This window comes from Gobius niger (assembly GCF_951799975.1).
Source record: "Gobius niger genome assembly, chromosome: 14".
Taxonomy (NCBI): Eukaryota; Metazoa; Chordata; class Actinopteri; order Gobiiformes; family Gobiidae; genus Gobius; species Gobius niger.
The window spans coordinates 25,612,816-25,639,054 of NC_136865.1; the positions used below are offsets into that span (position 1 = coordinate 25,612,816).

Here is a 26,239-nt window from a genome sequence, read left to right on the forward strand (position 1 = left end):
ACAGACATTTATATGGTTAGTCTGGCGTTATAAGTGATTTGCCTCAGGTGCACTGGGGAGTGCGTAAGACTGTTTTTAATGCAGGCTAGCTGATACCATAGAAATGCACTAGCCTTGCATTAGCCTAGCGCCACGAAACTCTTCAAATATAAGAACTGCATGAATTACAAAAAAAATATCTCCAGGTACAATACTGGATAACTAGGAAATGAGGCCTTATGTCAAAAATCCTGAAATATCCCTTTAATGCCAAATTTTTAATCTGATCTGAATCTAGGATATGCCGTGGTTTTGGATCAGATTATTATCTCGCATCTCCTTCCTGTTGAATGCATTTTTGACTAAAACGTGTGTGCAACTTTCAGATGCTCAAACAGATGACTGGACACTACTGGCGTCATGAAGAGTTGGTCACAGCATTTATTTCCATTTTCTGACAAAACTCACACAAAACAAACTGGAGACCAAGCTGAAAAAAGAGAGATCCTTCTAGTTTATTTCATTTTCAGCGATATTATAATTGTATTTTTTTCTTCCTTGACTTTGTTTCAAAAGTTGTAACCATACAGTGCCTTTTTGGTTTTTTTTAGCATTTGTTTTCACACATCCACTGCTTTTAAATAATGAAATCGGAGGGAAATCTCTTTTTACCAGGACACAGAAGATTGTATTTTTTTTTCCAACGGGGGTAGAGGGTAAGGGGAGGGTTGCGGCGGGTTTAAGGGTAGATGGAGGGGGGGTGGGATGGTCGTGAGGGAACTGGCGGAGGGAAACTAACAAGGACGGGGTTCGCACTTTGTTTACATTTAGACAGACGAGTAAGGGCAGACCAACAGGCAGGGCGGGGCCGGGCGGGGGGGGGGGGGGGGGGGGGGGGGGGGGGATAGGGGCTGAGGGTTATAGGGATGGAAAAAACGACTCGGTGTGTGCTTTGTCGTGTCCGAATGAAAACAAGCCGCTCCAAGACTCAAACTCCAACTCAAAAATCATCAAAAGAATGAAGAGTGAGACTCAAACCGAGGAAGGTGTAGTCAGGAGAATGTGACCTTTTTTTTTTGGACAGCCCTTTAGGGGGGGCTATTGAGCTGGCAGTGCAAGATTGGCAGTGAGCAATAGCGATAATAGAAAGGGGCGTTATAGTAAATGGCAGTGATTGACAATTTCTTTTATTCGATCGACATCAAGCGGTTGTTCGGTTTAGCGTTAAGAAAAACTCAAGATGAACCTTTTTATTTTTATTCCACATGAAAGTGTCACTTTTCACACACAACTAACAGTGTTGAACATAGTAATCGTAGTAGTAGAAGAAGTAACTGTCAGCACGTGTAGTGGTACTGGCAGACGAGTGCTGTTCAAACTTTCAGATAGAAAACCAAAAAAAAAAAAGATGGAGAGAGGTGGTCGAAGGGGTTAAAGGGGGGTAAAGATTCACGAAAACACCGGATGCCCTCCCCCTTGTCCTCCTCCCGCCCGCTCTCGCTGAAGTCTTGGCGTTTTTGATTTTTGAAGTTTCGAGACGAGGGCGAGGAGAGAAGAGGGCAGGACGGATGCGGGCGGGTGATGGAGGAGTAAACATCTTGTACATTTGAAAGTGGAAGCGGGCGACTGGATCGGAGGGAGGGGGAGGGAGGGAGGGAGGGAGGGAGGGAGAGGGGAAGTTTGGAGGGAAGAGGGGACTGGGTGAGAAGTAAATGATGCGCTGATAATTTAATAGTATGTTTCTTTTTCCACCCAGCCTGCAAGAGAGAGGCAGAAAGAGAGAGAAATGTAAAGGTTGTGAAGTAGAAAAGGAGCAGAAAATTGACATTACGTTCATTTCCTAAATCGTGCAGCCCTGTATCAAGTAGCAAGTGAAGTCTTACCTCCAGGGTTTCGGCGAAGGATGAGTTTTCGGATCTCATCGTAAACAAAGATGAGGAAACTGTACGGGAACGCACAGAACCACCAGCTCGGCCTGAACGCAGAGAGACGGCGAGGGTAAGTGTTATTAGTCACGGGGGAAACTTCTCAAAGATCACATTGAAATACACGTTTTTTTTTTAGACGCTTGAACGTACTTGAGTGGGTACATCCGTAGTGCCACGTCCATACCCGGGCAGTAGGACAGGAACGCAGCCAGAGCTGTCTCCTCGAACAGCCCAAAGATCAATATCTTATTCCTGCGGGAGGAAAGGACACGCCAGTCAATTTGCTCAACAACTAAACAATTTCACAAACATGGAAGGAATGTCTGGTTTTCTCTCTTCACTGTAACTCAACCTATTATTATTCAGAAGCAAAGAAAACCTTCATTTATCACTATCCCAAGTTTAAACTGCAAAGGCAAGTGCCAACTCATAAAATATTTGACCATTCAAGCACCACCAGATGTAGATAAAGAAAAATCAGGACTAAACATGGTCTAAAAACATTCTGGAATAGGTCTAAATAATTTCACAATTATTATTTGGTCCAAACTAGGTGTGAGCCATGTTAAAACTTGGATACAACCTGAAGATAAAAGGGTATTTGGTTCCATCTAGTGGCAGAAAAAGTAAAGCATGTGATTCTAGGCTTTACGGCTGTAGTCTAGTCATGAGCTGATAAAATTTCATAGTCTCTTGTATGCAAAAAGCATAAGAAAAAAAAAAAAAATAGCAGGAAAGTCCGAATGAAGTGCAAGAGCATGGCATTTATTGCACATTCTCACCTCATGCCCTGCTGGAACACAGAGTTGCGTCTGGTCTTACAGATGATGACATCCGCCCACTGCACCACCACGATACTGACGAAGAAGGCTGTGTGGCAAGTGAACTCCACGATCTTTCTCTGCTCGTACGTCTGTCGCACAGAGGGAGGCGCATCAACATCACGCAAAAGTCGGCAGGTTTGAGCGTAGAACACAAAAATGACGTCTCCACTTACCCACTGCTGGCCGTAGCTGTCTTCCAGGTCGTTGGTGGAGCGGTCGTCCCAGTTGAGCCGGATGCCGACGAGATGTGAGGGCAGGAAGCCGTTCTCAGCCATGATCACGAAGTACGCGAAGAATCCTCCCAGAGCCTGGATCATACCTGCAGAGACACACATGAATACAAGTTACTTTTACACATACTTATTTTGTATAGGAATAACTGTATATTATAATTCCTTTATACAAGGAGGCTCCAGATATATATACACGTACCGATCTGTCCGTAGGCGATGCTGATGAGCCTCTCGTTCACCAGTTTGTCCCGGAGGGGGTTCCTGGGCTGGCGCTTCATGATGTCGCTCTCTGGTGCTTCGTAGGCCAGAGAGATGGCAGGGACCTGGAAACAACCAAACTCTCTCAACCAGACTGATACTACAAATTTTCTATGGGTACAACACTGCCATCTGTTGACCATATTGAGCACAGCAGACTGAAACTAAGGCTTTTACTTGTCTATGTGAAGGCCATATCTACTTGCTTTTAACATGAAGTAAATAAAGTCAATATATGAGGATGGAGATTTTGCTATAGGTCGTTCTTCCCTACTTTATAACTTTATGACCTTTAAATGAGGCTGATTCAGTTCAAAGACAGCACTATGTGTAACCTCTTCATCCTCATATGTGGGTGGCATACATGAATACCACAGTAGAGAGGGCTCACCATGTCAGTGCCCAGGTCGATGCAGAGGATGGTGATGGTGCCCAGAGGCAGAGGGATGTTGACCAGGATGAAGAACAGGAAGGGCGTGATCTCCGGGATGTTACTGGTCAAAGTGTAAGCAATGGACTTCTTCAGGTTATCAAAGATCAACCGACCTGTAAAGATCAGACACTATATGTGAATAAATCTACATATAACAGAAAATAATAAGTCTTATTTACATTTCAAACATTGACTATAAACTTAATTATTGTCTCTGACCTTCCTCAACTCCAGTGACGATGGAGGCGAAGTTGTCGTCGAGCAGGATCATGTCCGCCGCCTGTTTGGACACATCTGAACCAGAAATCCCCATGGCAACGCCGATGTCCGCCTTCTTCAGAGCAGGTGAGTCGTTCACACCATCACCTGTCACGGCCACAATGGCTCCCTGAACAAAACCCATACACGTAAAAAAGAGTTCATGAATGGTTGGAAAACATTTACAAAGGAAATTCCTAAAATTGGGCTACTGAACATATTTTGGTATTGTAGGGTCATTTTCTATTTGAGAATATTGTAAAGACAGGAAATTTGGTGGTCGATTTATCATAGCTGTCATCTACTGTAAATATATATTATAGAAATACATGCGAGTAAGAGATTGAGGAGCTGAGGGCTGCGACTAATAGTTAAGACTCACTGCCTCCACCTGTCACAGTTTGAATAAAAGGGAAGGATGAGGACAGCCTTAATGTCATGAAAATTTTTTTGAGTCACAAGGATCAAAATACTTTTTTTTTATATGTATAGATAATGCAATGAAAACAGAATTCCTGCTTGTGTTTCCTGACCTGTCTCTGGCAGCCCTCCACAATGATGAGCTTCTGTTGGGGGGAGGTTCTGGCGAAGACGATCTCTGTGTGGTTCTTCAGGATGTCGTCCATCTGGTCCTGTGACAAGTCTTTCAGGTCTGTGCCGTGGATCACACATGCCTTCGCATCTCTGCACCAGGAAACAAATATGCTCAGAAATGCAGAATCTTTCTTAACCTGTTTTTTTGTAAATTACAACACAAACACAGAAAATAAATCTGTTGAATTGTCTAGTTCCTGAAGCTGGGGTTACCTGGGGTTGACCTGATTGACTGGGATGTTGAGACGAGCTGCGATGTCCTCCACTGTCTCATTGCCTTCAGAGATGATGCCCACACCTTTAGCAATGGCTTTAGCTGTGATCGGGTGGTCGCCTGTGACCATGATAACCTACGTAGAAAAGTACAAATGTAGCACAAATGAAGTTGAGTAACAGTATCGAGTTACTGAGGTAGTAACTTCATATGGCTGAGTGTAGGAGTTGTTGCGTAGTTAAGGCAGAGAAACCCACCTTGATGCCAGCTGAGCGACACTTGCCCACGGCGTCGGGCACCGCGGCTCTGGGAGGGTCGATCATGGACATGAGCCCCACGAAGCACATGTTGTCTGTCTGGAAGTTCACATCGTCTGTGTCAAATGCAAAGCCTTTGGGATACTTGTCCTCAGCCATGAACAGGTGGCAGAAGCCTGGATAAGAATGAAAGAAGAGGAAAGTCAATAAATGCCAGCTGCATTTAGTAGCATTCGTTGAGCTATCGAGCTAACGCTTATACAGTCGATTTCAAGACTAAAAAGTTGTAAACACTATCAAGAAATTATATAGGCAAAACTTCTATAGTTTAATGCAGGATCAAATATGGCAAAAACATTAAACAAAAGCCAATACTTCATTATAATCAGCTGTAAGATGAATTTGATTTTTTTATAAGTAATACTTCTTGCATTTGCTGTACACTGACTTTTTAAAATGAACAATCCTTTATCCACATTAAAACTTTTTTTTCTTCCTTTTCATGAGACGCAGTACCCTGTGCATTACACTAGACATTAGACTACTCTACTGGCAAAAACATTGCATTTGAAAATTCAATAGACTTTATTGGACTAAATGAGAAGTAAACAATGGTCATAGCAAACATTTGTTAAATCATAAATATGTTTGCTCACCCAGCACCCTCTCTCCCAGCCCGCCCAGCTCCATGTATGCGTTCTGGAAAGCCTCCTTCAACTCGTCGTCCATGGGCTGCTCTTTGCCCTGAACCATGATGGTAGAGCAGCGGTCCAGGATCCTCTCTGGCGCCCCCTTCATGACCAGCAGGTAACGGTTATCGTTCTCTTCCTCCGTCTCATGGATGGACAGCTGCAGAGAGATACATTCAACAAAGTTGTTGACATTGTGCATGTGCACGGAGAGGTTTAGAGAGTTTATGTTCATAAGCCACTGACCTGATACTTGTTGGTGGAGTTGAAGGGGATCTCGGCCACCTTCTTGTTCTTGTCCCTCATGACTTTGACGGATCCGCAGGACAGTTCGATGCATTTGAGCAGAGCTGACTCCGAGGCGTCGCCTGCCACCTCACGCTTGAGGATGGGCAGAGAATCCTGTCCCGCCTTGAACACGGCGCGGTTACACAGAGTGGCGATGCGGGCCAGAGACACCCAGGTGGTGGAGCTCTTGTCGAAGGAGGAGCCTGTGAGATAAGAACACACGTCTGAGTGGAGAAGGATTTGGACAAAAACCTATTCATCGCCACATTTAATGCATAAGAAGACTGCTCTGTCACTTGATCCACTGTCACCTAATATGCCTAATAGAGTTCCACAGGGGAACTCAAGGACACATTCCTGCCTGTACAACTCCCTTACAAGCCCCAGCCTCCTCTGCCTCCCCCCTTCCTCCCCTCATACGCACCGCTCTGGTCCTCGGTGGTGTCGGCCTCGTGGATCTGGTTGTCGAACCACATGTGGGCGACGGTCATGCGGTTCTGGGTCAGGGTGCCCGTCTTGTCGGAGCAGATGGTGGAGGTGGAGCCCAGAGTCTCCACAGCTTCCAGGTTCTTCACTAGGCAGTTCTTACGTGCCATACGCTTCGCCGTCAGCGTCAGACACACCTGCGGGACAAACCGGGGAGAAAGACCGATAAACAAAGGGCTTTGACGCTTGGAAATGAGTTTTGACTCATCTTGGAAGAGACATGAGCACCTCCAGGCTGCTTTTGTTATTTACTCAAGTACTTTTTGTTGTAGTTGTATACTTTACTTACTGTACTAGAGGGATAAATTGAGGATTATTTTGAACATTTAGCTTCTCTTACTGCTGCGAGAAAATCTCAAAAGTGTAATGAAAAATATTTCTTGTAAAATACAAAATAGAAGTCAGATCCTTTTCTATGCTCACTTAAATGATTACTTTATTTCCTACCTTTTATGTCTACTTGAGTATGGTATTATGCTTTTTCTTGGTATTTGGTAATAGTCTCGAACGCATCTTTATCTCTATCTTACACTTTATTGGTAAGAAAATGCAACAATGATTGAAAACAGCCGAAACAAAAACATGCAGCAGTTTCACTTCCTGATCCTCCACATGAGCAACCATCAGCTTCTCCCACCCCATGCTCTCGCTCCCCATCGCTGCACCGTTTGTTTCAGTAAAGAATAAAAGAAAGAAAGTCTGTGCAGCTTGTGTGGCTGTGGTGAAGCGAAGGGGAGTGTGTTGTACTTTGCGATGAAAGGCTTAAGCTTAGCAAAAGATCAAGAGGTGAGAAAAGCGTTTCCTGGATAGCTAGGACCTCTGGAGGAGCTTTTTGGGAACTGCTACTGCGATGCAAAGAACAGCCACAGAAGAAGTTCCAAAGATGGCTAAAAGATGCACTAGCTCAGGTATATTTATGATGAGAGAACAACATTGTAACTCGTCTTACTTGAGTACATAATTTGGCTGCTCAACCGACCCCAATGCTAGTTATGCAATTGTTGAAGAGAAATAGTCACTTTTATCTGGAGGTGCTCATGTTGCTCGGGCCAAAATTCACTGTCCATTTCAGCACAGTCCGAAGAGCAAGCGCGGAAATGAGCAATGAAGCAGTGATGCAGGGTGCATTATGGTTCATGCTGAAGTTACGGCAAGAGCCAAGGGCTAAAAAACCCCAAAACAAGCAAGTTGTTATCAAGCAAAGAGGGTCCAATTCAGGTTAGATACTTAAAGAGTCTTATGCTTATATCCTACAGTTATTACTTTTAGCCAGTCGTGGCGAAGGCAGAGAGCACGGTACATTGACTGGCCTGGAAGACAGAGACATAGATGGAGAGAGAGAGAGAGAGAGACACACTTATGGGACGTCCTGAGGAGAGAGAGGGGCGGGGGGTCACAGGGTCAACAGAAACACCACAGTCACAGCACAAATGTAAGAGGCTCACAAAGTTCACAAAGCCACAGGAAACACCGGTCCAGAGAAGACAGAAGCCAAGGTCAGCCACAATACTGTACGTCACGACAAACACACACATGTCACACGTTAGCACAGAGCGGGTACTGTTATTGAGGGATTACACAGACAATACTCGAGTAAAGGCGTGATCTAAGCTAATTTACTTAAACACCGTCTATCATGAAAAAGCCCTTTCCTATATGAGTAAGTAAGTCACATTCCTCCATTATACGTGACTCTACTTATTTTAAACATACATGTTCTCACATCATATTTCACTATGTGCTATTTTGAATTTGCTTCAGGGCTCTTCTCATATTAATTATTTGCAGCCAATTAATTCTCACCTGCCGCCAGACATTTCTCTTCCTATCATACTGACATTAGTGTGCAGCGCTGCTTCAGGCTGACATTATGGAAGCCTTATCTGTGAAACCATGTTGTACCTTTGACAGGTTTTGCCTTTTTTCTTATTATTTATGCTAACTGGTAACATTAGTGATGACCGCCTCTAAGTCATCACTAAACTGGGTGACATGACATCCGTGTGATCTGAAACACAGCTACATACCTTCACAGAAAACACGTATACTACACAAACGTAAGGTGAACACTTCGATCTGAGGCAGCTGCAGCGTCCTGTCCGTCTTGTACTCACAGTGACGGTGGCCAGCAGACCCTCCGGCACATTGGCCACGATGATGCCGATGAGGAAGATGACGGCCTCTAACCAGCTGTAGCCCAGGATAATAGACAGCACGAAGAAGCTCACGCCCAGGAACACCGCCACTCCGGTGATGATGTGGATGAAGTGCTCGATCTCCTTCGCAATGGGCGTCTGCAGAGGACAAAAGAATCCGCACAGGGATGGCAGTCGGTCATTTTCACTTTGATTTCTCATTAGTCAGACGTTTGTTTTGAACACACAGGTGAGAACTTACAGTAAAAAGTTTTGTGATTCAAATTTACCGGAGACCGACAAAATATTTCATTCCACTCCAAGGAAAAATATCAGGTACTAGCTCTTTATTTTTGAAAACATACATTGCATATCTAAAAACAATACTTGCAATTAGATATGTTTACAAATGAACCCCAGACCATCAGTTCACAAGTCAGAGTTTGTCTAATCCAATTGCCATTTTAGTGTCTAACAAAGTAAAATAAAAATGATAGATGAATAAACTTGTTGTACCTTGCCAGTCTCCAGTCCGGAGGTGAGGGTGGCGATGCGTCCCATCACCGTGCGGTCACCGGTGCAGACCACAATACCACGGGCTGTTCCTGAGCACAAGGAAGACGAGGCGATAAAGCAAGAAATCAGACGAAGTTGATCAACCACAAGACCACACTCTCCCATCATCAATAATCTTGGTGAAAAGTGAACGCAACACTGGATCTTTTGACATCCCAGAAGCTTATTCAGTTCAACTTTATTACGGACTCGAGGTCGAGGTTTTGAAACAATGCCACAGTGATTGTGTTGCAAACAAAGCTAGAGGCGGTTTAACCAAATATTACAGCGTGGAACCTTTGTTCCGTGGCAACAGTTTTTTTCTTTTTGTGGTCATGCAGTGTATCTTGTATCATGGACTACCACATGGGGGCGCCCTTTCTCTAAGTCTCAGTAACAGCTTGCTGACATGTGGCGACTGTGACCTGCAGTAAAAGGTGATCAGTCTGTGAACTGGAGTGGAACAATACAAACATACTATAGAAACCATGAGAGCCAATGAGCAAAGTCAACTCACGGACACAGACGTCACTAGTCGTCAAACACTCAAATGGGTTTCATTTTAAAGAGTTGCAAATTTATCATAGTTTTTTATAAAATTCAATTGGCACAGTCAGGCTTTGGAAAGTACTAAGATTAATATAGCCTTTACAGTTATGTACATAGTGGGATCGCTCGCTGAATGAATGATGATGATGATGATGGCCAAACCTTCGACGCAGTTGGTGGAGAAGAAGGCGATGTTGCGGGTCTCCAGGGGGTTGTCATGGGTACAGTCAGGTGACCTGGTCTGAGGCTCTGATTCTCCGGTTAGGGAGGAGTTGTCCACCTGCATTCAGCAAGAAAAACAAGACCAAGAAAAGGAATAAGACAGATAATAGCAACAAAACATTACGTTTGGTTCATAAACTGAAACCGGAATGTTTTTTCAGTCTAGATTTAAAAGCCCGAACAAAGACAACAGACAGGCTTCACAGTAAAATATCTCAGGCACACAGATTTAGCCATAAACTGCTTAAAACACAATAAAAAGGCATATTGGGAAATGTTATTTAAAAAAAAAAAGGTTGAAGATTTGTTTTGTGCTAAGAAGTCACGATTTATCAAGATAGATAAAAGAGTATTAGGCAAAGCTGGATTATCTCTCACCAAGTAAACACTAAACGTACTTTATGGAGAGATCGACATGGCGTTTGTTGATCCCGTACCTTGCAGCCGTGTGAGGAGATGATGCGCAGGTCGGCGGGGATCCTGTCTCCTCCCTTCACCTCCACCAGGTCTCCGGCCACCACCTGCTCCGCGTTGATCTGCATCTTCTCCCCCTCGCGGATCACCAGGGCTTGCTGGAACACGAAACAATGTGGTCAGTGTAGATAAGCCAGCACATGATCAGCCAACACATTAAGAAAGCTTAAGAATCCTTTTTTCATGACAGGAAGGAAATGATCATCATGAAGCAACCGGATATTTGCCCATTATCATTAAGTTCATTTGAATAATCGCATTTCCCACAGACGCCTGATGAGACTATTCAGTTTCTACAGTTTCTGGATTAAAAATGTCACTTAATCCCTCTATTTGAATCTTAGCTGTAATGAAACTTTGTTATGTTTAAATACATTACAAGCATAATTGAATTCACCAGCTCACTATACAGCTTATATTTTAGATTGGGCAAGAAAATGGGAAAGATGTGTGCCAAAGGGCTAGTGTGAACTGTATGTAAAGGCTATGGGCCTGTGTTACCTGTGGGACCATGTTCTTGAAGGACTCCATGATCTTGGAGCTCTTTGCCTCCTGAAAATATGAGAAGCATCCGGTGATGATGACGACGGCGGACAGCACGATTCCCAGATACAACTGCAGAGAGAGAGAGAGAGAGAGGCAGAGATGGGCAAATTAATTCAAGGCTCAGTACATGGATTTATTATGGGTTTATCTTTGATCTAAATGTGTATTATGAAAAAGCTATTCGATGAGACAAACATTTTGACATGAAACTCTTGACTCTGACAAGACACACAGCTATTCCTGGACTCTGAGCCCAAAATAGAGTCTTTATCATTTCAATTTCCCTGTGGCGTTTGTGACAGTGTTTTGGACGTGGACTCTTCGCCCTGAAAAGCTCTCCATCTGTTTCTGTCTGCTCCACCACTGTTTTATAGGGACTTAGAGTTTAGTAATCCTCCATTTACAGATGCCCTTCTCACACGGACATGAGCGTAGTGTGATGGGTGCGCGCCGCAGTCGACTCTTCACAGCAGCAGTTTGACCCCCTGACCGGCCTTATGCTCCGCAGCCGGCCGTCTGTGAAAACGATGCGTCATTATGTCACATCAGATTGTGATGGTAGAAAAGAAACACGTTTATCGGACACACAAGCATCGCTGGGTTTGGAATCGAGGCAGATAAAAATGACTTAGATATCCACAAATCTTCAGAACCCTAATTAAGAAGACTGAAAATAAATGAATAAATAAATGAGGTTAAGAGCTAATTTAATGTTGTCCCAAAAATGTCACCTAAAAAAGCAATTTGAAAAAAAGGCTCAGACTCGGGCTGGGACGATCCACTTTTGTCACAATCCGATACATATCACGATACTCAGGAGCCGATCCGATCCATATTACGATACGGTAAGTAATTATAAGTGATATGTTAAACCAAATGATATTTGACATTTACTGAAGTCTTTAGATTGATGTAACAATGTACCTGTTACTGGAAAAAAAAGGAATGTATGATAAAAAATGCCTCCAAACACAAGTTTTGAAAGTATTGCAATACGTGATAAAGTATCGATACTTGCTATTGCAGCATAAACTATTGCGATCCAAGTCCGATCGGATATTTTGTCCCAGCCCTAGAAGTTACAAGACTGTACTTGGAAAATATAAAAATTGACATGTGAAAGTACATTAAGGAAGGTATTGTAAGGTAAGGTTTGAGATCAGGTGATTTGATTCTAAATTTCTTTTGCCACCAGATCTCCACTGTCAAGTCAAATCTAAATGACTGTAAACAATGGGGATGTGCAGGACGGTCTGCGTGAGCTAGGAAGGTGCTTGGGGAGCAAGAATAAAGATTTGAATATATATGGGATGATTCAGGTAATGCAGCTTTAAAATTTGGATTTTGTTGTATTCATTTGTGAATTTTACATCTTGATATCTAACTAATATCACTGTCAGAAAACCTGATCCTCAACTTAATATGAGTGTGACATATGAGCATTCTACAATATGAAAACAGCTCATAGCCTTGCATTCCTGTAGGTCGCACTGGGACACAGGAGAAAGTGATAAGCTAACATTGTGATTGCATTATTTATATCTGACTTATCTGACCAGGCAAGAAACCCTTTGGACCCTTGAATGATATGGCTCTGACTCCTCCTGTGTCCGACTGGTGGGTGTCATGATGATGACCTCCCACAGTCATCATCACTGTAGGAAATATGTGACTCATCCACTCACTTACAGGACAAACAGCGCACACTTGGTTGAAGGTCAGTCTTCCACTACACTGAGCGATAATAAGTGAGTCAAATGGTATGAGATAAGTATGGCATTATTAGAAATACAAATGCTATGGTTTAGCAGTTTGTGTTTCAGTCTTTTCTCAGATGTTTATGTTTTTTTTAAACAAATTTCACCGGCCTAAATGAGTGAATCACACAATGAGCAGGCATCTTTTAGCTACAATTAGACAACGCCTCTTCACTGAGGCTCCATCCGCGGGAAGCGACCCAAAAATAAAACGTGACTGTCAACAACATGACTAAAAGCTATTTTAACGCTGTCCAACATTCACTAAATGTTATAATTAGACCAGGCTCTCTTTGAGCTACATTCAAAAACTTGCAAATGCTGTGTCTTTACTAAAGATCCACTTTTGATACAATTTGACTGTATTCTATGAAAACTTTAAAATGGTATTATCATGATTCATTAAGGTAAACAAGACAGACCTTTTAACAAAGCCCCATGACGATTATTGACATTGACCTAAGTTGAGATTAAATTTTGATTTATCGCGGTGTTGGGAGGAAGAATGCCAGTATTTGACATAGTTTCACATATAAAGTGAGTTCAGGAAGTTTTCACACCTCTCTATAACATCAGTGTTACTGTGAGGTTTGATACAGAAACGTTCAAATATTTGTTCTGAGACTAAAACATTTACACTGAGATTTACAGAGTGGCTGATCCTGTTTGTCTCATGGGCAATGATTTACTTTATCAATGTTCAAAACCCACAGGCAGCTATGACTGAGAGACTGAGAGTGATGGAATGGGTCTGCAGTGTTTCTACAGAGTTTTTTTTTCTTGTTTAATCTCTTTTCAAAAGTATTTAAATTTCTAGTTTCCGTGTATTATTGTGGGTTACTCGCTGTAGACATTTTATAGATAGAAGTTGAATGAATCTGACTTAAGGATCAGATTGTGACATAGTAAAAATGTAAATGTCTATGGGTGTGTCCACTCACGTTGTCACCCGCGGGCTCGTCCTCCGTGGCCGCCTGGATGGCGTAGGCCAAGAAGCAGAGGATGGCGCCGATCCACAGCAGGATGGAGAAGCCGCCGAACAGCTGACGGCAGAACTTGACCCACTCCGGGGTAGTGGGGGGCGGGGTCAGAGCGTTGGGGCCGTCGCGAGCCAGGTACTCTGCTGCCCTGGCATTGGTCAAACCCTGGACAATCAAAGACATTGTTAGGACAGTTACTCACGGAAATACACGGAAAAGTACTTTGAGTACTTTACCTGGACGATATCAGAGTTGTACTTCCGGCAGATCTCCTCCACGGACATTTTGTGTTCCGTCTGTGAAAAAATTGGACAACTTTAGTGAGTGCTACCCAGCTCTACCAACAATCCCTTTTACGGAAGTAGCTTCTTTTACGCTTAGTGCTTCTCAACATCGATCCAGTTAGAACATCGAGAGTATGCACATCCTGTACGTGGTAAATGCTCTATAGCGCTTTTCCACCCACAGTTCGCTCTCAAACGCTTTTCCGTCATTTTTCATTTTCAACAGAAACCTCAAAGTTCCGGATCCAATTCCAATTACCAATCCAATTATCAAAGCACACTTAGCACTGTTTGGGCTTTTGTTGCCATGCTGTGACATCGCTTCCATCCACTTTACATCAGTGCTTCTGGCCGGTTCTTTACAAGCTGAATTGTTTGTAGTATATTCTCATCAAAAACAGACTTTGAGTGGTGTTTCATTTAATTCATGCAAGTTTCATACAAATCTTAATCTGACTCTTCCTTGGAGTTTGCACTCACTTGGAAACAGACGTAATCCCCTTCTGTAGCAGGATTACAAGTCTCCGTCATTTGAACTGAACAGCTGCTTTGAACATCTGAGTTATTTCTGTTCAAACTGCCCGGTTCAATTACACTGGGACGTCCAGCTCTGAGAACTCTATGTTCGTCATCATTTTTATCAGCAGAATATTTGAGCTGAAATAAAATAATGAAGGCTAAAGCTATGACTACATCGTCAGTCAGTTATAAAAACCTGAACCAAGCTGAACCGAAAAAAAGAAAAGTTGTGATTCCATTTCTTCCCCAAATCACACAAACAGCAGTCCCTGAATAAGGATTCTTCACTGAAAAACAATGTTCTTTTTGTCAAATGATTCAAAAAATCCTGCAGTGAGGCCTGGTGAACTTTGAGAGACCTCTTCTCCAGGGACACCAGTTTATGCATTCGTAAATAAATGATAGAGAGGCATTTTACGGAAAGACTATTTTTGCAAGCACTAAGCAACAAAAAACAATAAGTCGGGGGCTCTATCTGTCCAGTGTTGTTCAGTTATTTCTTCTTCTCACACAATGAGGATTTCCATAATGTGATGGAGAGAAGGTGAATTAACCAGGACACAAAGCCCAGTGGCCAATCTGGACATTGTTATTTGCATACATGTTTGACCGTTTATCTAAACACATAATAACTGAGTACATTATGAATAATGGCTTTTGTGAATACGTACAATGGGCACTTCCTTCTTGAGGTCGTCCAGGTCTTTGCCTCCTTTCTTCTTGGGCGACTCCTTCTCATCTTTGTCCTGCGTGGTGGCCACGCGGTAACTGTCCGACCGTCCATACTGCAACACAACCACACAGGCCTCAGGTTAGTTCACTACGTTAAGTAACTTTAACTGATGAGTACTTACATTTCCAGAATATTTAAGCACATCAAGAACTTATCAAGACAGAGCTCAAGCACTTTTCAAACCTCATTTCGAGCATAGTTTCAAGCTTTTACTCGTGTGTTAACGTGACATTTCACACTGAATGCTGAAGCTGAGTGTGAGCCACTTCATAGTCATCACTAAAGATACCAATTCAATAAATGCATGACTTTGGACATTCGGAGGAGTGTGGGGTGATTACACCATTAAAGGTAATGATAAAAATGAGTCCTGGGTCAATGACTGCTCCTAAATCCCCTGTTGGGACTAAAATAGGTCGCCATGAGAGTCTCGGTTGGATCCATGACGGGGGCTGTGTCTCGAGAGCTTCACTTCACATCACTTCAACAGTCTGAGGCGGCAGCGCTTTTTAGGCCACTGTCATTCAGCAGCAACACGAGCGTTCAGAGACAAGAGAGAGAGGGCGACCCGAGCAGTGGAAACCGGGAGCCAGAGCGAGATTATTAACTGCACAAACATTTCCAGTCGTCTTCCCTGTAAGCTACTAGTGCTACTTGGACGGTGGGATAGCTGCATCAATATTGGACATAGAGGTGTACACATTAACTGTACACCCTGCACAGTTAATACAGTTAATACTCACAAAGATACAGTATTACAACACATTCTATATTTACCAAACAGATTGTGTCCAGCTCACTTGGTTCAGAGAGATTAAACGTACTTGATGACTTGATGCATCAAAATTATTTTGCCAAGAGTCAAATTAAAGTTTGCATAGGAAAGCAGAAAGAACTGTGAAAGAGGTGGAGATCTGCAGGCTGGTTTGGCCAAGTCTATCCAACAATGAGGAGGTTCATACGCCTGATGCCAAGAGAAGATCATTAGTGTCGCTGACTAGTGACTAAGCTTCTTGGATGAGAGGTGAAACGTTCAACGCTTAAGCTACAGAAAACAAATGCACTACTCCGGCTGAACCGAGCACAGGATCTGTAGAGTCCAACTTCAATTTGAAAAAGAATGTAAAAAGGCTAACTTTGATCAATTTATATATTTTCTCTATTTCCATCTGTGTAATGAGGCCGGTGGTGAAGAGCTTATTCAAACCAAAGCTGTACTCAATCAAAATATTTTCCTCTAGGTGTAAAAGACGAGTACTCTGGTGTTGAAGGTGACAAAGCTTTAATACAGAGGAGAGGAGGAGAGTCAGTGTGTGATAATTAGAAAGGAGCAGTCTGCATACAGTGTCCCTGAGCTGAAGGGCACTGGGACATGTCCGAGCAGCAATAACCGAGACAGACTTCTCTTCAGCAGCAGCAGCGCAATATGAGCCAAACTGGTCTGAGGAGGAGGGAACCGTGGACTAAAAGGCAGAGAAATGAGCCGCTTAAGGTAGAACAGACTCCATTACAGGCAGATGACAAGTGGAATTTTTCAAAAACAGTGATGTATTGGGGCAGTTATGTAAGTGCTTTGACGGTTGTAAGTATAGGTACTAGATCGAGCTATTATGAATGGTTTTGATGGCAGCCTGGTGTGGGTCAAATATTGTAAACATTACTCTTCTGCCAGAAAACAATGAAACGTGCTCATAAATTCCCCCACAAAGAACTTTTCGATTAGGAGTATGTCTGAAATACAGCTAACAGTTTAAATATCAAGCTCATTTCCTTTTTCAGTTCGAACACACAGGAAATGTTTGATTCAGAACCTTTAAACCATGCCTTCAATGGAGGGTAGGACAGCATGAACAATTGGGGTTACACTAAATCCACACTAGCCACAAACGAGGCAAGTCAAGTCAATAGTGCAATTTCAGTGATTACAGTTAGCAAAACACATAGACTGTAATTATTATCAGCTAATCAAGACTGGGACAGAAACTAGGACTAAAATAATACAATCATAATATTGGCAACTGATAAAGGTCTCCATGTTTGTAATTTAGTTTATGAAATGCTGTCAACTGATAGATACAGACGGCCCATGTATGGTCATGTTTGAAACAGTTGAGGAGGAAAACAAAGAAGAGAAAAAATGTAAACGTTCTATATTTACTCCAAAACTACTTTAACAAATGCTGAATTAGGAATATAGTTTTCTACTCAATAAAGATACAAAGACATGGAGGGGAGCGAAGTGGCTCAACAGCCCATAAATCCATAAATAAGGAAGAGAGAATGCTAACATGATGCCTGATGCCTAGAGAAGATCATTAGTGTCACAGACTAGTGACAAAGCTTCTTGGATGAGAGGTGAAACGATGAACACTTACACTACAGAGAACAAATGCACCTCCTTCTGCATGATGCTAACATGAATGCTAACATGGCGCTTCATGTCCTCATCATGCTACATGCTAACGCTAGCTATGACTGCCGTTTTTTGCGCTTCTACTGAACAATCTGCTGTGAAAAAAACACCCATATGGACCCGATTCAGGCTTGACTTTATTTGTGTGGGATAAATAAGATTATATTCCACCAGAAAATGGCTAATATGACGCCTTGCCGATCCCTTTGAGTTGTCTATAGGACGTATATTACCACAGCTTAATAGCCTGTCATGTAGCCGAGAATACAGAAAAGTCATGTCATCCTTGCTTAATGTAACAGTTATCTTACAGTTTATAAACAGATGATATGTAATTGGACCAGGCACTTTTTCACTCAGCCACTTTTAAGAATCTCTCATGGTATCGGTTGGCATAGGATAACGGTAAATAATCAAACCCCAAGTATCGGTATCGGAAGTAAATAAGCTGGATCTCTAGTTTCTATATTTGCTTAAAATGTCAAACATAATCCCAATACTCTTCCGAAAATATCGCGCATAGATTTATGACTACATTTGTGCAGCACTAACTAGCACTAACATTCTGTCCAAGCCAAAACTACAACAGCTGACAGGAGTTTCCCTCCCGCTCCGAGTGACAAATCACTGTAGTACGTTGTGTGCCATTAGCAGTGGATGAAGCATGTTGCTATTAACACCGGCGTAATAGGAACCTGCAGCTATAGGTCAGGTGTGACGGAGGAGAAGATTAATGACTTTCACTGCATTTCACATCAGCAAACAGGGACTCATCGGGCAGGGAGTATACACTCGAACGCAAAGACAGCCAAAACAAAAGCTTAAAAATACTCAGAAATTCAGTTTTGAGTTTTTTTTAAATTATGTTTTGATGCAACTTTGAAATGGTTTTGTAGAAACACCGAAATATTGGACGCTATCAGACGCTATGTTTTGTTGATTACAGAGAACAAAGTCTGTAAATTATTGCGGCCTGGAGTTTAACCTTGCTTCATGACGGAACACTTATTTTGGGAAAGCTCTTACATGGATTAGTCGGGGCCACAGGGATTCGCTCTGATTTGATGGAGGTTTTATTCAGGACTAAAAAAAACTCAGGTTGGTAAACAGCAATCACAGCGGGACAGAATAATGTAGGTGTCGCTTTGAAAGTAGCAGGGACGTAGCGTTTTGTTAAGGGATTAATGTTCCTAAACTAGGCTTGTTATAAGAGAGGTTTACTGTAATTCCTGTGTTCTTGTCACTGGGCTCCTATTCACACTCACAAAATGGATCATCCTGCATTTGTAGCACCAGACAATTCATCCACATTATGTTCAGTAGTGAGTCATAAAAGCTATTTTAGAATGAAGGAGCTAATTCAGAAACAATACATGAGCGACTATTGCCAACATCTTTACCATTGCTCAAAGCCACGACCAAAATCTGCAGTATTTCTGACAGATACATATGGCATTTAAACTGCAGTGAAAAGTCATACCTCGATTTAAATGACACTTTTGTAACTATTCCTGCCCGTGTGCTCTCACATCTGTCCCTCGAGTTGGACTCAGTCTCAGTCTTTTGTGTCACAACTAACACGGTGCTCGTCTCTGTGACTGTGTGTATTTGTCAGTACTCGTGTGTACTTGTGTGTATTGTGTGTGAGTCCATCTGTCGGGGTGCAGCTCTGGCGCTCCCCAGCTCCTCGTCACTAAATCTCAGATTACGGCTGTTTACTACACGCCCAGATTAACCCACTGAACAGTAATAATCCTCTGCATCACTCTCTCTGCATCATTCAATCTACACTCATTCAGCCTCATACCGCTAACGCTAACGCTAACGCTAACGCTCCCACGACACGTGAAGGATATTTCACCAACACCGAGCACTAAGAGAACGGACCACTCACTGCACTGCTCCAGGCATCAAAACACAGTGTCCGACCTACAAACTCTCACAGAGTCACACAGAGGAGGCGGCCATCTTGGACCCCTGGCCTGTCTCTCGGTGTTTACATGAGGTCTCTGCAGGTGGTCCATCTGCTGCGGCGCCACCTGCCTCCTTTCATCTGTACGTCCAACTGCAACACTGAGTGCATTTATAAGAATCTGACAATAAAAAAATATTTACAGCGCTCATAATGGGTTACAACATAGAGTATCATGGCTTAAAATAATAATATTTACAGGAAGTTTTCCATTATTTACACATTTACAGGTATTTGATGCTGGACGTATTCAAATCTTAAACCACAATAATACAACCTAGTCCAGATTTGCCTACAGTGGAAATAAACTGTCCAACTTAGAGCTAAAACAAATTACAAAAAAGACTCAGAAAGAATAACAATTTACAATCAGTCACATTTGTTTTCATAATTTGAAAAGTGTGAGTTTATTAATCTTATAAATCCACAATAAAACGTGTGTGATCCTTTTTGACCCTCAATTAATTAGAAGTCTTCTACAGGGAAATTCGATACCATATAAAACCAAAATTTGCCTCTAACAAGTAAAAAAAAAGCGCCCATACATGTGTATAAAGTATTAATGTCATGCTATTTCAGTTCAATGATAATTTCCAACAGTGTCTGACATGTCCTGACGATAATGTGGCTCCAGTGCGTGGGCCATGTGAAATCAGATTGACAGCCTCTCATTGCACTGGTACATGGAGGTTAGTGGTGTCTTGGCAACAGCCAATCACTGGAGCTCATTTAAATGATTAAACCCAGTGTGACAAGCCACTTTAATTTTTAATGTTGGTCGTGTAACGCTCATAGTATTTTACACATTCAAACAGTTTTAATGGAACCACACTGCAGTCTTTCAATGGCAGGTAAAATGACTTCCATTCTGTGTCATAGAGACAAACTGTAACTAAAATATTTGATCATATTAAATATTTGAGGAATACAAAATGGAAAGAATACTGTCTACTATGTCTAATCAAGGTTTGATAAATGTCTTGCTTTGAGGCAATAAAAGGGTAGACGTTACCGACTTTGAGAAGTATTATTATAGTGCCCAATATTGCTAAGATAATATTTTGGTGATACATTTTGACCTAAACCTTAGTGTTTTTCTGCCTTATCTGAATGTGATGTCAATAAAACTCCCGTATTTGTTACAGGAAGTGATGTCTGTTTGACCTATTAACGGGTCAGTAACACTACTATTACTGTTGAATGGGGAAAGATGGAAAAGCATAGGGTGCTGGGGGAGGGGTTACCACTCAATAGTAAAACACTGAAGGACATATTGACAGACCAGAGCCAAATTATGCAACACATTCAACAGGAGAAATGTTTAGTCTGTCTGTAACATCGTACATCACTCAACATGTTTTAACTCCAGGGAAATGAAGAGAGAGGGAGGCCATCTGTGACCAAAGCAATCACAACCCTGTCCACTAGATCAATTGATGCAAATCATTTGCTGGGGAGCATACTGATGTTTCCAACACCTAGAGGGGAAGAGAGAGGTACCAGGGAACAGCCTTTTCAAATACGTGGTACTGAGGCTCCCTCCTTCCAGGCTTTGGGGGAACAGTGATACTTCCAGGCAGTTTCCTGCATACTCACTAATGGCTCTGATGCCACAGCTGGCTGGGGAACTGGTACCTCCTGGGTCTGAAGGTTCCCCAATGCTTGCAGGGGAAGATCGGTACCAGGAAACACCGGCTGACCGGCGCATGCTGGAATAAAACTAAACTAAAGTCCCAGTGCTTCCATTAGCCGTGGATCATGTACAGCGTGGCCACATTCACTTTTTGACTCCAACAAACATCAACTAAATGTATGAGACTAACAGCAGCAACAACAATGTGGAAGTGAAAGTCGTCGCAGAGTAAATGAGACAACAGGGGTCACATCGAGCCTAAAATAAACAATTGATGAAGGTCATAAGCCACAATGAAGAGGATGCCCAGGAGCAGGAGGGCAGTAATATATCCAAGAATAAAAGTGTCACAAAACATCAGTTATATTTTCTAACAGAAGCAGGGAAAAAAACAGACTACCACTACAATTATCATCATTATATTCATTATTATGGTGATTATTGTTGAAGGTAGAGAGCTCTGAATCATCGAACTCTTCACGACCAAAGTGTAGCCTCCTACAGCTCTGCGCTCTGATTGGCCGCTCCCCTGATGCTTTCACGCCCAGTGCATTATGGGTAAGACCTGATGCATTTACTCTTCTGCATCAGTTTTCTCCATATCTGTGTTTTCCAACACACAACTCTACAGTTTTTCCCTTCGCACTCGCCCTTCTCAAGGTGACTCACCACAGACTCCTCCTTCAGCCGCACTTTCATTCAGGACCAGAAAATCCTGTTACATAGAACCCAGCTCAGTGTTCTCCACACGCCTCACGTCTGGGTCAGCCACGAACACAGACCTGCATGACTTTCTTCAATTAACTTCCTAGAATTCAATATTGTTCTTCCATAGAGTAACATTGGAAGTCTCTTTGAGAACAATGGTACACCTTTTTATTTTTCTAGTAGTGAAATACAGTTTCTTCAACTGACGGAAAGATCTCAGCAGCGTTGCACTCATGTTCAGTGTTGTGTCCCTGTCTTTTTTGTGCACAGTTCAGTGTCTGTAAATGTCATTGTCTTCCCCTTTTAACATGCTTTGTACCTTTTTACTGTGTTTGTAAATCCATCTAGGGACAAGTGCTGCAAATTTGCTTCTGCTATAAGCACTAGTACGATACAGTACATACATCAGACTTATGTTACAATTTATCTATGTTTTTGTATCTGTCCATATCAAATGAAACAAATGAATACAAAAATCTCAGAATGTACTTACTGGCTAATGTTTACATCCTGGTTTGAATGAGGCACTGTTTGCAAATTTCATTTTTGCACCTTTGTTCATTGTTTTGTGCTAGAAGGATAAGACTTAAGGCTCATTCATACTTCCTAATATAAAGGCTGACCTTCATAAGACACAAGAACTTTGTTCTTTTACTGAGAGCTACTGAGATCAGTTCTGTTTGTGACCATGGGAATGTCTTGAAACTGAAGACATTTCCGTGGCAAAAATGACTTCATTTGCTCTCAATGCAAGAACAAAGTTCTTGTGTCTTATATTATATGAATGAGCCTTTAGATCAGTCTGACACAACTCTCAGAGTATTTCCTCACAGTCTCGTATTAAACTACCCATTTATGGCATTTAGCTTGTTGTTGTATGATATATTCTTGCCTTACTTTAATCGTAATTGCCATACGAAAAAATCTCAAAATAGTGAACTATTTGTTTGCAGCTAGTAGCTAGTTGTTTTTATGTTATTGTGAAACTAGTGTTACCTGAAAGTTGTCAAAAAAAAGATTTGGAATGTTAAAAATGCATTAGGAAAGTTAGGGAGTTAATGAGTTTGGATCACAATTAACATTTTAAAATGTACACACACACACACACACACACACACACACACACACACACACACACACACACACACACACACACACTGGTTCTGTGACCCACTAGAGAACCACAGTACAAAGTACTTTTCTTCAGGTTGTGCAGCCCTAACAACATTTGTAAAGCATGAAGTAGTTTCAGTGTACCGCTTTGTTTTTGAACAGGGCCTTTCCATGTGACAACACTGTCTCTCATGTAATACCATCCCATTGATCGGTCGATCAATTCTATCCCAGCGTCTCGTCCCTGTCCCCCCCCCTCCGCTCTCCTCTGTCCCCCTCGCTCACCCACACACTCTTTCCTCCAGGCTGGACACGGGATTTCCACTCTCCCCTCTCTGCCTCCCTGTCCCTGCAGAGCTGAGAGCGGTTTCCCCTGTGGCGTTTTAGTGGACGGCATCACACAACATGCCCCCCCTCCTCCCATCCCGCCCTCTTGCCCCCCTTTCTTCCCTCTCCAAACCAGGACACACAGCAGCCGCCCAGGAGGCTCCCCCATCATAATCCCGGTCAATGGCATCAGAAATAGAGCGCTTTTTGTTAGCATGTTCACCGCAGCAGCACGAGTTTACACCAGGAACCAACGGTGCATGCAATATTTACACCACCCTACACGAACAGACCCTGCGTGTGCCGAGGCTCCTACGCTACTTTTGGGCGGGAATGACATCACAGGAGCTAAATTTAGAGTCCAGAACAGGATGTCCTTTATGACCTGGTGCATGGGTGAAGGAAACGTGACGAGTTAGGGGTGCAGAGAAGATGCCATTCAGGACAATCTTTTTACCATTGCACCACTGACTAATCATGAGATAGAACATGTTGCTTTAAATTGTTAATTGCTGCAGCAGTCCAACTCTTTCCCCTGTGATGCATCACATCAGACGCATGGATGAGGTGGGGTTGCCTGTTCTTTAAATTGACTAACAGGGGAGACAATCGACTTTGTGTGACCCTACTTTTTCTGGATCAGTGCTTCTCAAACCTTCCCCACCTCGGTCCCACCTCATGAAATATTTGGCTTGGACCAGAACCACGACCAAATCCGGACTGAAGCACGTCTACAAACGGGCGAAAATAGACCCGGGCGAGACCGAGAAAAGACCAAACTGTAAAGCGTTACTTGCTTAACCAAAATGAAACTACCACCACCACCTTTCCTCATAGCAGTGCAGCATCTTGAGAAACGTCCACCACGTATTCATTTACAACAAGTGTCAGGGAGGCTGCAGCCAGCAGTGGAGAGAGTGATTAGGAGTTGCTGCAGTCAGAATCAGACTACTATAGAACATGTTGCTCTGCCGCAGAATAGTCAAGGCTGTGGCTTTCACGCCAGAGAGCTCTTACATCCATCCATCCATCCATCCATCCATCCATGCGCACCTGCCAATGCCAGCAGCGACCCACAGGCATGGCATGGGCTTTAGACTCTCCTCCTTGGACCTGTTACCATCAAACTAATGAGCTCTCCGTCCTCTGCAAAACGCAACAAACAGATGCTTTCCCCCCCTGGCATTTATGAAATCATTTACAGTAAAGCCAACTGTTTGTTCACCGGGGCAACACCATGCGTCAAAGCTACTCTTTACGCAGATAAAGCCCTGTTTTTGGTGGGGGTTTTTTTTTTGCAGGTTTGCAGGTTTACTTGTCGTTACAGGGTCAAAATGGGAACAAACAACACATTAATCGGTGCCTCGAGTGATTGACAGCCGATCTACGTGCCTCCACAACCACATCAAAGCTTATTTCTGGGCTCGTCGTGGTCTTTGCCTTCTCACAAAATCATTATCTGTCCAATTCGCCACAATTTCGGGGGGGAAGAATGACACGAAACAGCCCTCTTTGGTGCAGACGTCTGGGGCTAAGACGGGGATCGCATTTTGGTATATTTTGGGGGCCAAATCGAAAAAGGGTCGTCCCAGTCCCGCTTTTTTTTTTTTTTTTGCATGCGGCGGAGACTGACTCACATATCTGGCGCACGTCCTCTGCAAAAATGACAGCATCCAGCAGAGACCAGCCCGTTCACTCCACCAGGGTGTGCACCGAGCCGGCTGCACACGTTTAGGCGTTGTTGTTTTTTTTTACGGGGTGATCTCTGCGTTGTTTTAAAGATGACTGTGCGCGCGTGGCGTGGAAATGATCATTAGGGGAGTGTTAGCTTAGCGTAACCGGGGGTGCTAGCTCAGATAAGTGCTGCATTTTGCGCTCAATGTCATCCTAACATCCGAGCGCATTTACCCTGTCGTAAAAGCTTTTTTTGTTTGTGGGCACATGCCTAACCGAAAGGCACGTGTAAGATGAAATATTTTGCACGGGTTTATTAAAAAAAAAAAAAAAAAAATACAATGCAATACAATGCAGTCTTACCCCCATTTCGGCGCTGTCAGTCGGATCTCCTCAGAAGATGAACCGGGGTTTACGGGGGATGTTTCGCACCAGATGTGGCTTTAAGGCTGGCGGATGACACAGAAAAATGAGGGTGAGAAGAAAAAAAAAGCCTCCCTTCCAGCCGTTGATGACTGTTGCTCTGATGAAGGAAGAACCGAATCTGTTTAACGGTTCGCTAACGGAAATCACGCAGCCTAAATCGTCATATTTTGAGAGCGTAACAACAGGGACCTACGATGACGGTGGGGAAGCAAAGTATCGCTGAACGCCTCGGGTAAAGCGGTAGTAGTTGTAGTTTTGAACAGAAAAAGGGCCCGTGCGTGTGCGGTGATGGAGGAGCGCAGAGGCTGAGTGTGAGGAGGAGGCGGACACGGGAGAGAGGGAGAGAAAAGAGAGGGAGGGAGGAGGTGATGCCGGCCAGGTAGTTCCGGCACAGCGGCGCTCAGGATGCTGTCTCCCTCCGCGCACGCGCCAGCCAGCCAGCCAGCCAGCGCTTAGGGTTCCCTCGTTGTTGCCTTCCGCGCAATAAAGTAGAACCGTCAGCGTCAAGCTCTCAGTCGACTCGTTTTCGCTGAGTTTGATGACCATTCGTAATGTGATGTTTATTGCGTAAGACAGATAAGATCAAGGAACAATCTTGCAATCATTAAAACGACAGATGTATTTTGGTTTGAAAAGAATGAAATAGTAATAATCAAAAGTAATGGTGAAAACGTACGGATTTTTAACCGATTAACCGCCGCTTCAACCAAGTGCGTTTTCTCCAGTTGAGCTTTATGCAAATCTAAAAGGTTAAAGGAACAGGCCACCGTTTTTCCAT

At 43.0% G+C, this 26,239-nt stretch overlaps 1 protein-coding gene across 1 annotated transcript; it reads right to left on the reverse strand.

Moving 5' to 3' along the window:
- Positions 1-1,625: 1,625 nt before the first annotated feature.
- Positions 1,626-25,566, reverse strand: atp1a3a (ATPase Na+/K+ transporting subunit alpha 3a). Its single transcript, XM_079570884.1, has 23 exons — positions 25,399-25,566; positions 15,134-15,247; positions 13,896-13,955; positions 13,621-13,824; positions 10,878-10,991; positions 10,340-10,474; positions 9,843-9,960; positions 9,093-9,181; positions 8,556-8,735; positions 6,380-6,578; positions 5,914-6,158; positions 5,635-5,827; positions 4,979-5,154; positions 4,721-4,857; positions 4,447-4,597; positions 3,875-4,043; positions 3,614-3,768; positions 3,164-3,287; positions 2,905-3,050; positions 2,690-2,820; positions 2,058-2,159; positions 1,863-1,954; positions 1,626-1,736 (listed from the first exon to the last, which is right to left on the reverse strand). Exons 1-23 carry the CDS (start codon positions 25,402-25,404, stop codon positions 1,708-1,710), a joined length of 3,069 nt encoding a protein of 1,022 aa, XP_079427010.1. The 5' UTR covers positions 25,405-25,566; the 3' UTR covers positions 1,626-1,707.
- Positions 25,567-26,239: the final 673 nt, after the last annotated feature.

Bases quoted from the DNA above. Each gene is read 5' to 3' on its own strand.
- atp1a3a (XM_079570884.1), bottom strand. The intron at 4,598-4,720 runs GTAACCCCAGCT...TTCCTGGTGCAG, and splicing joins GTCAATCAGGTCAACCCCAG to AGATGCGAAGGCATGTGTGA. The intron at 1,955-2,057 runs GTACGTTCAAGC...CTCTGCGTTCAG, and splicing joins CTACGGATGTACCCACTCAA to GCCGAGCTGGTGGTTCTGTG.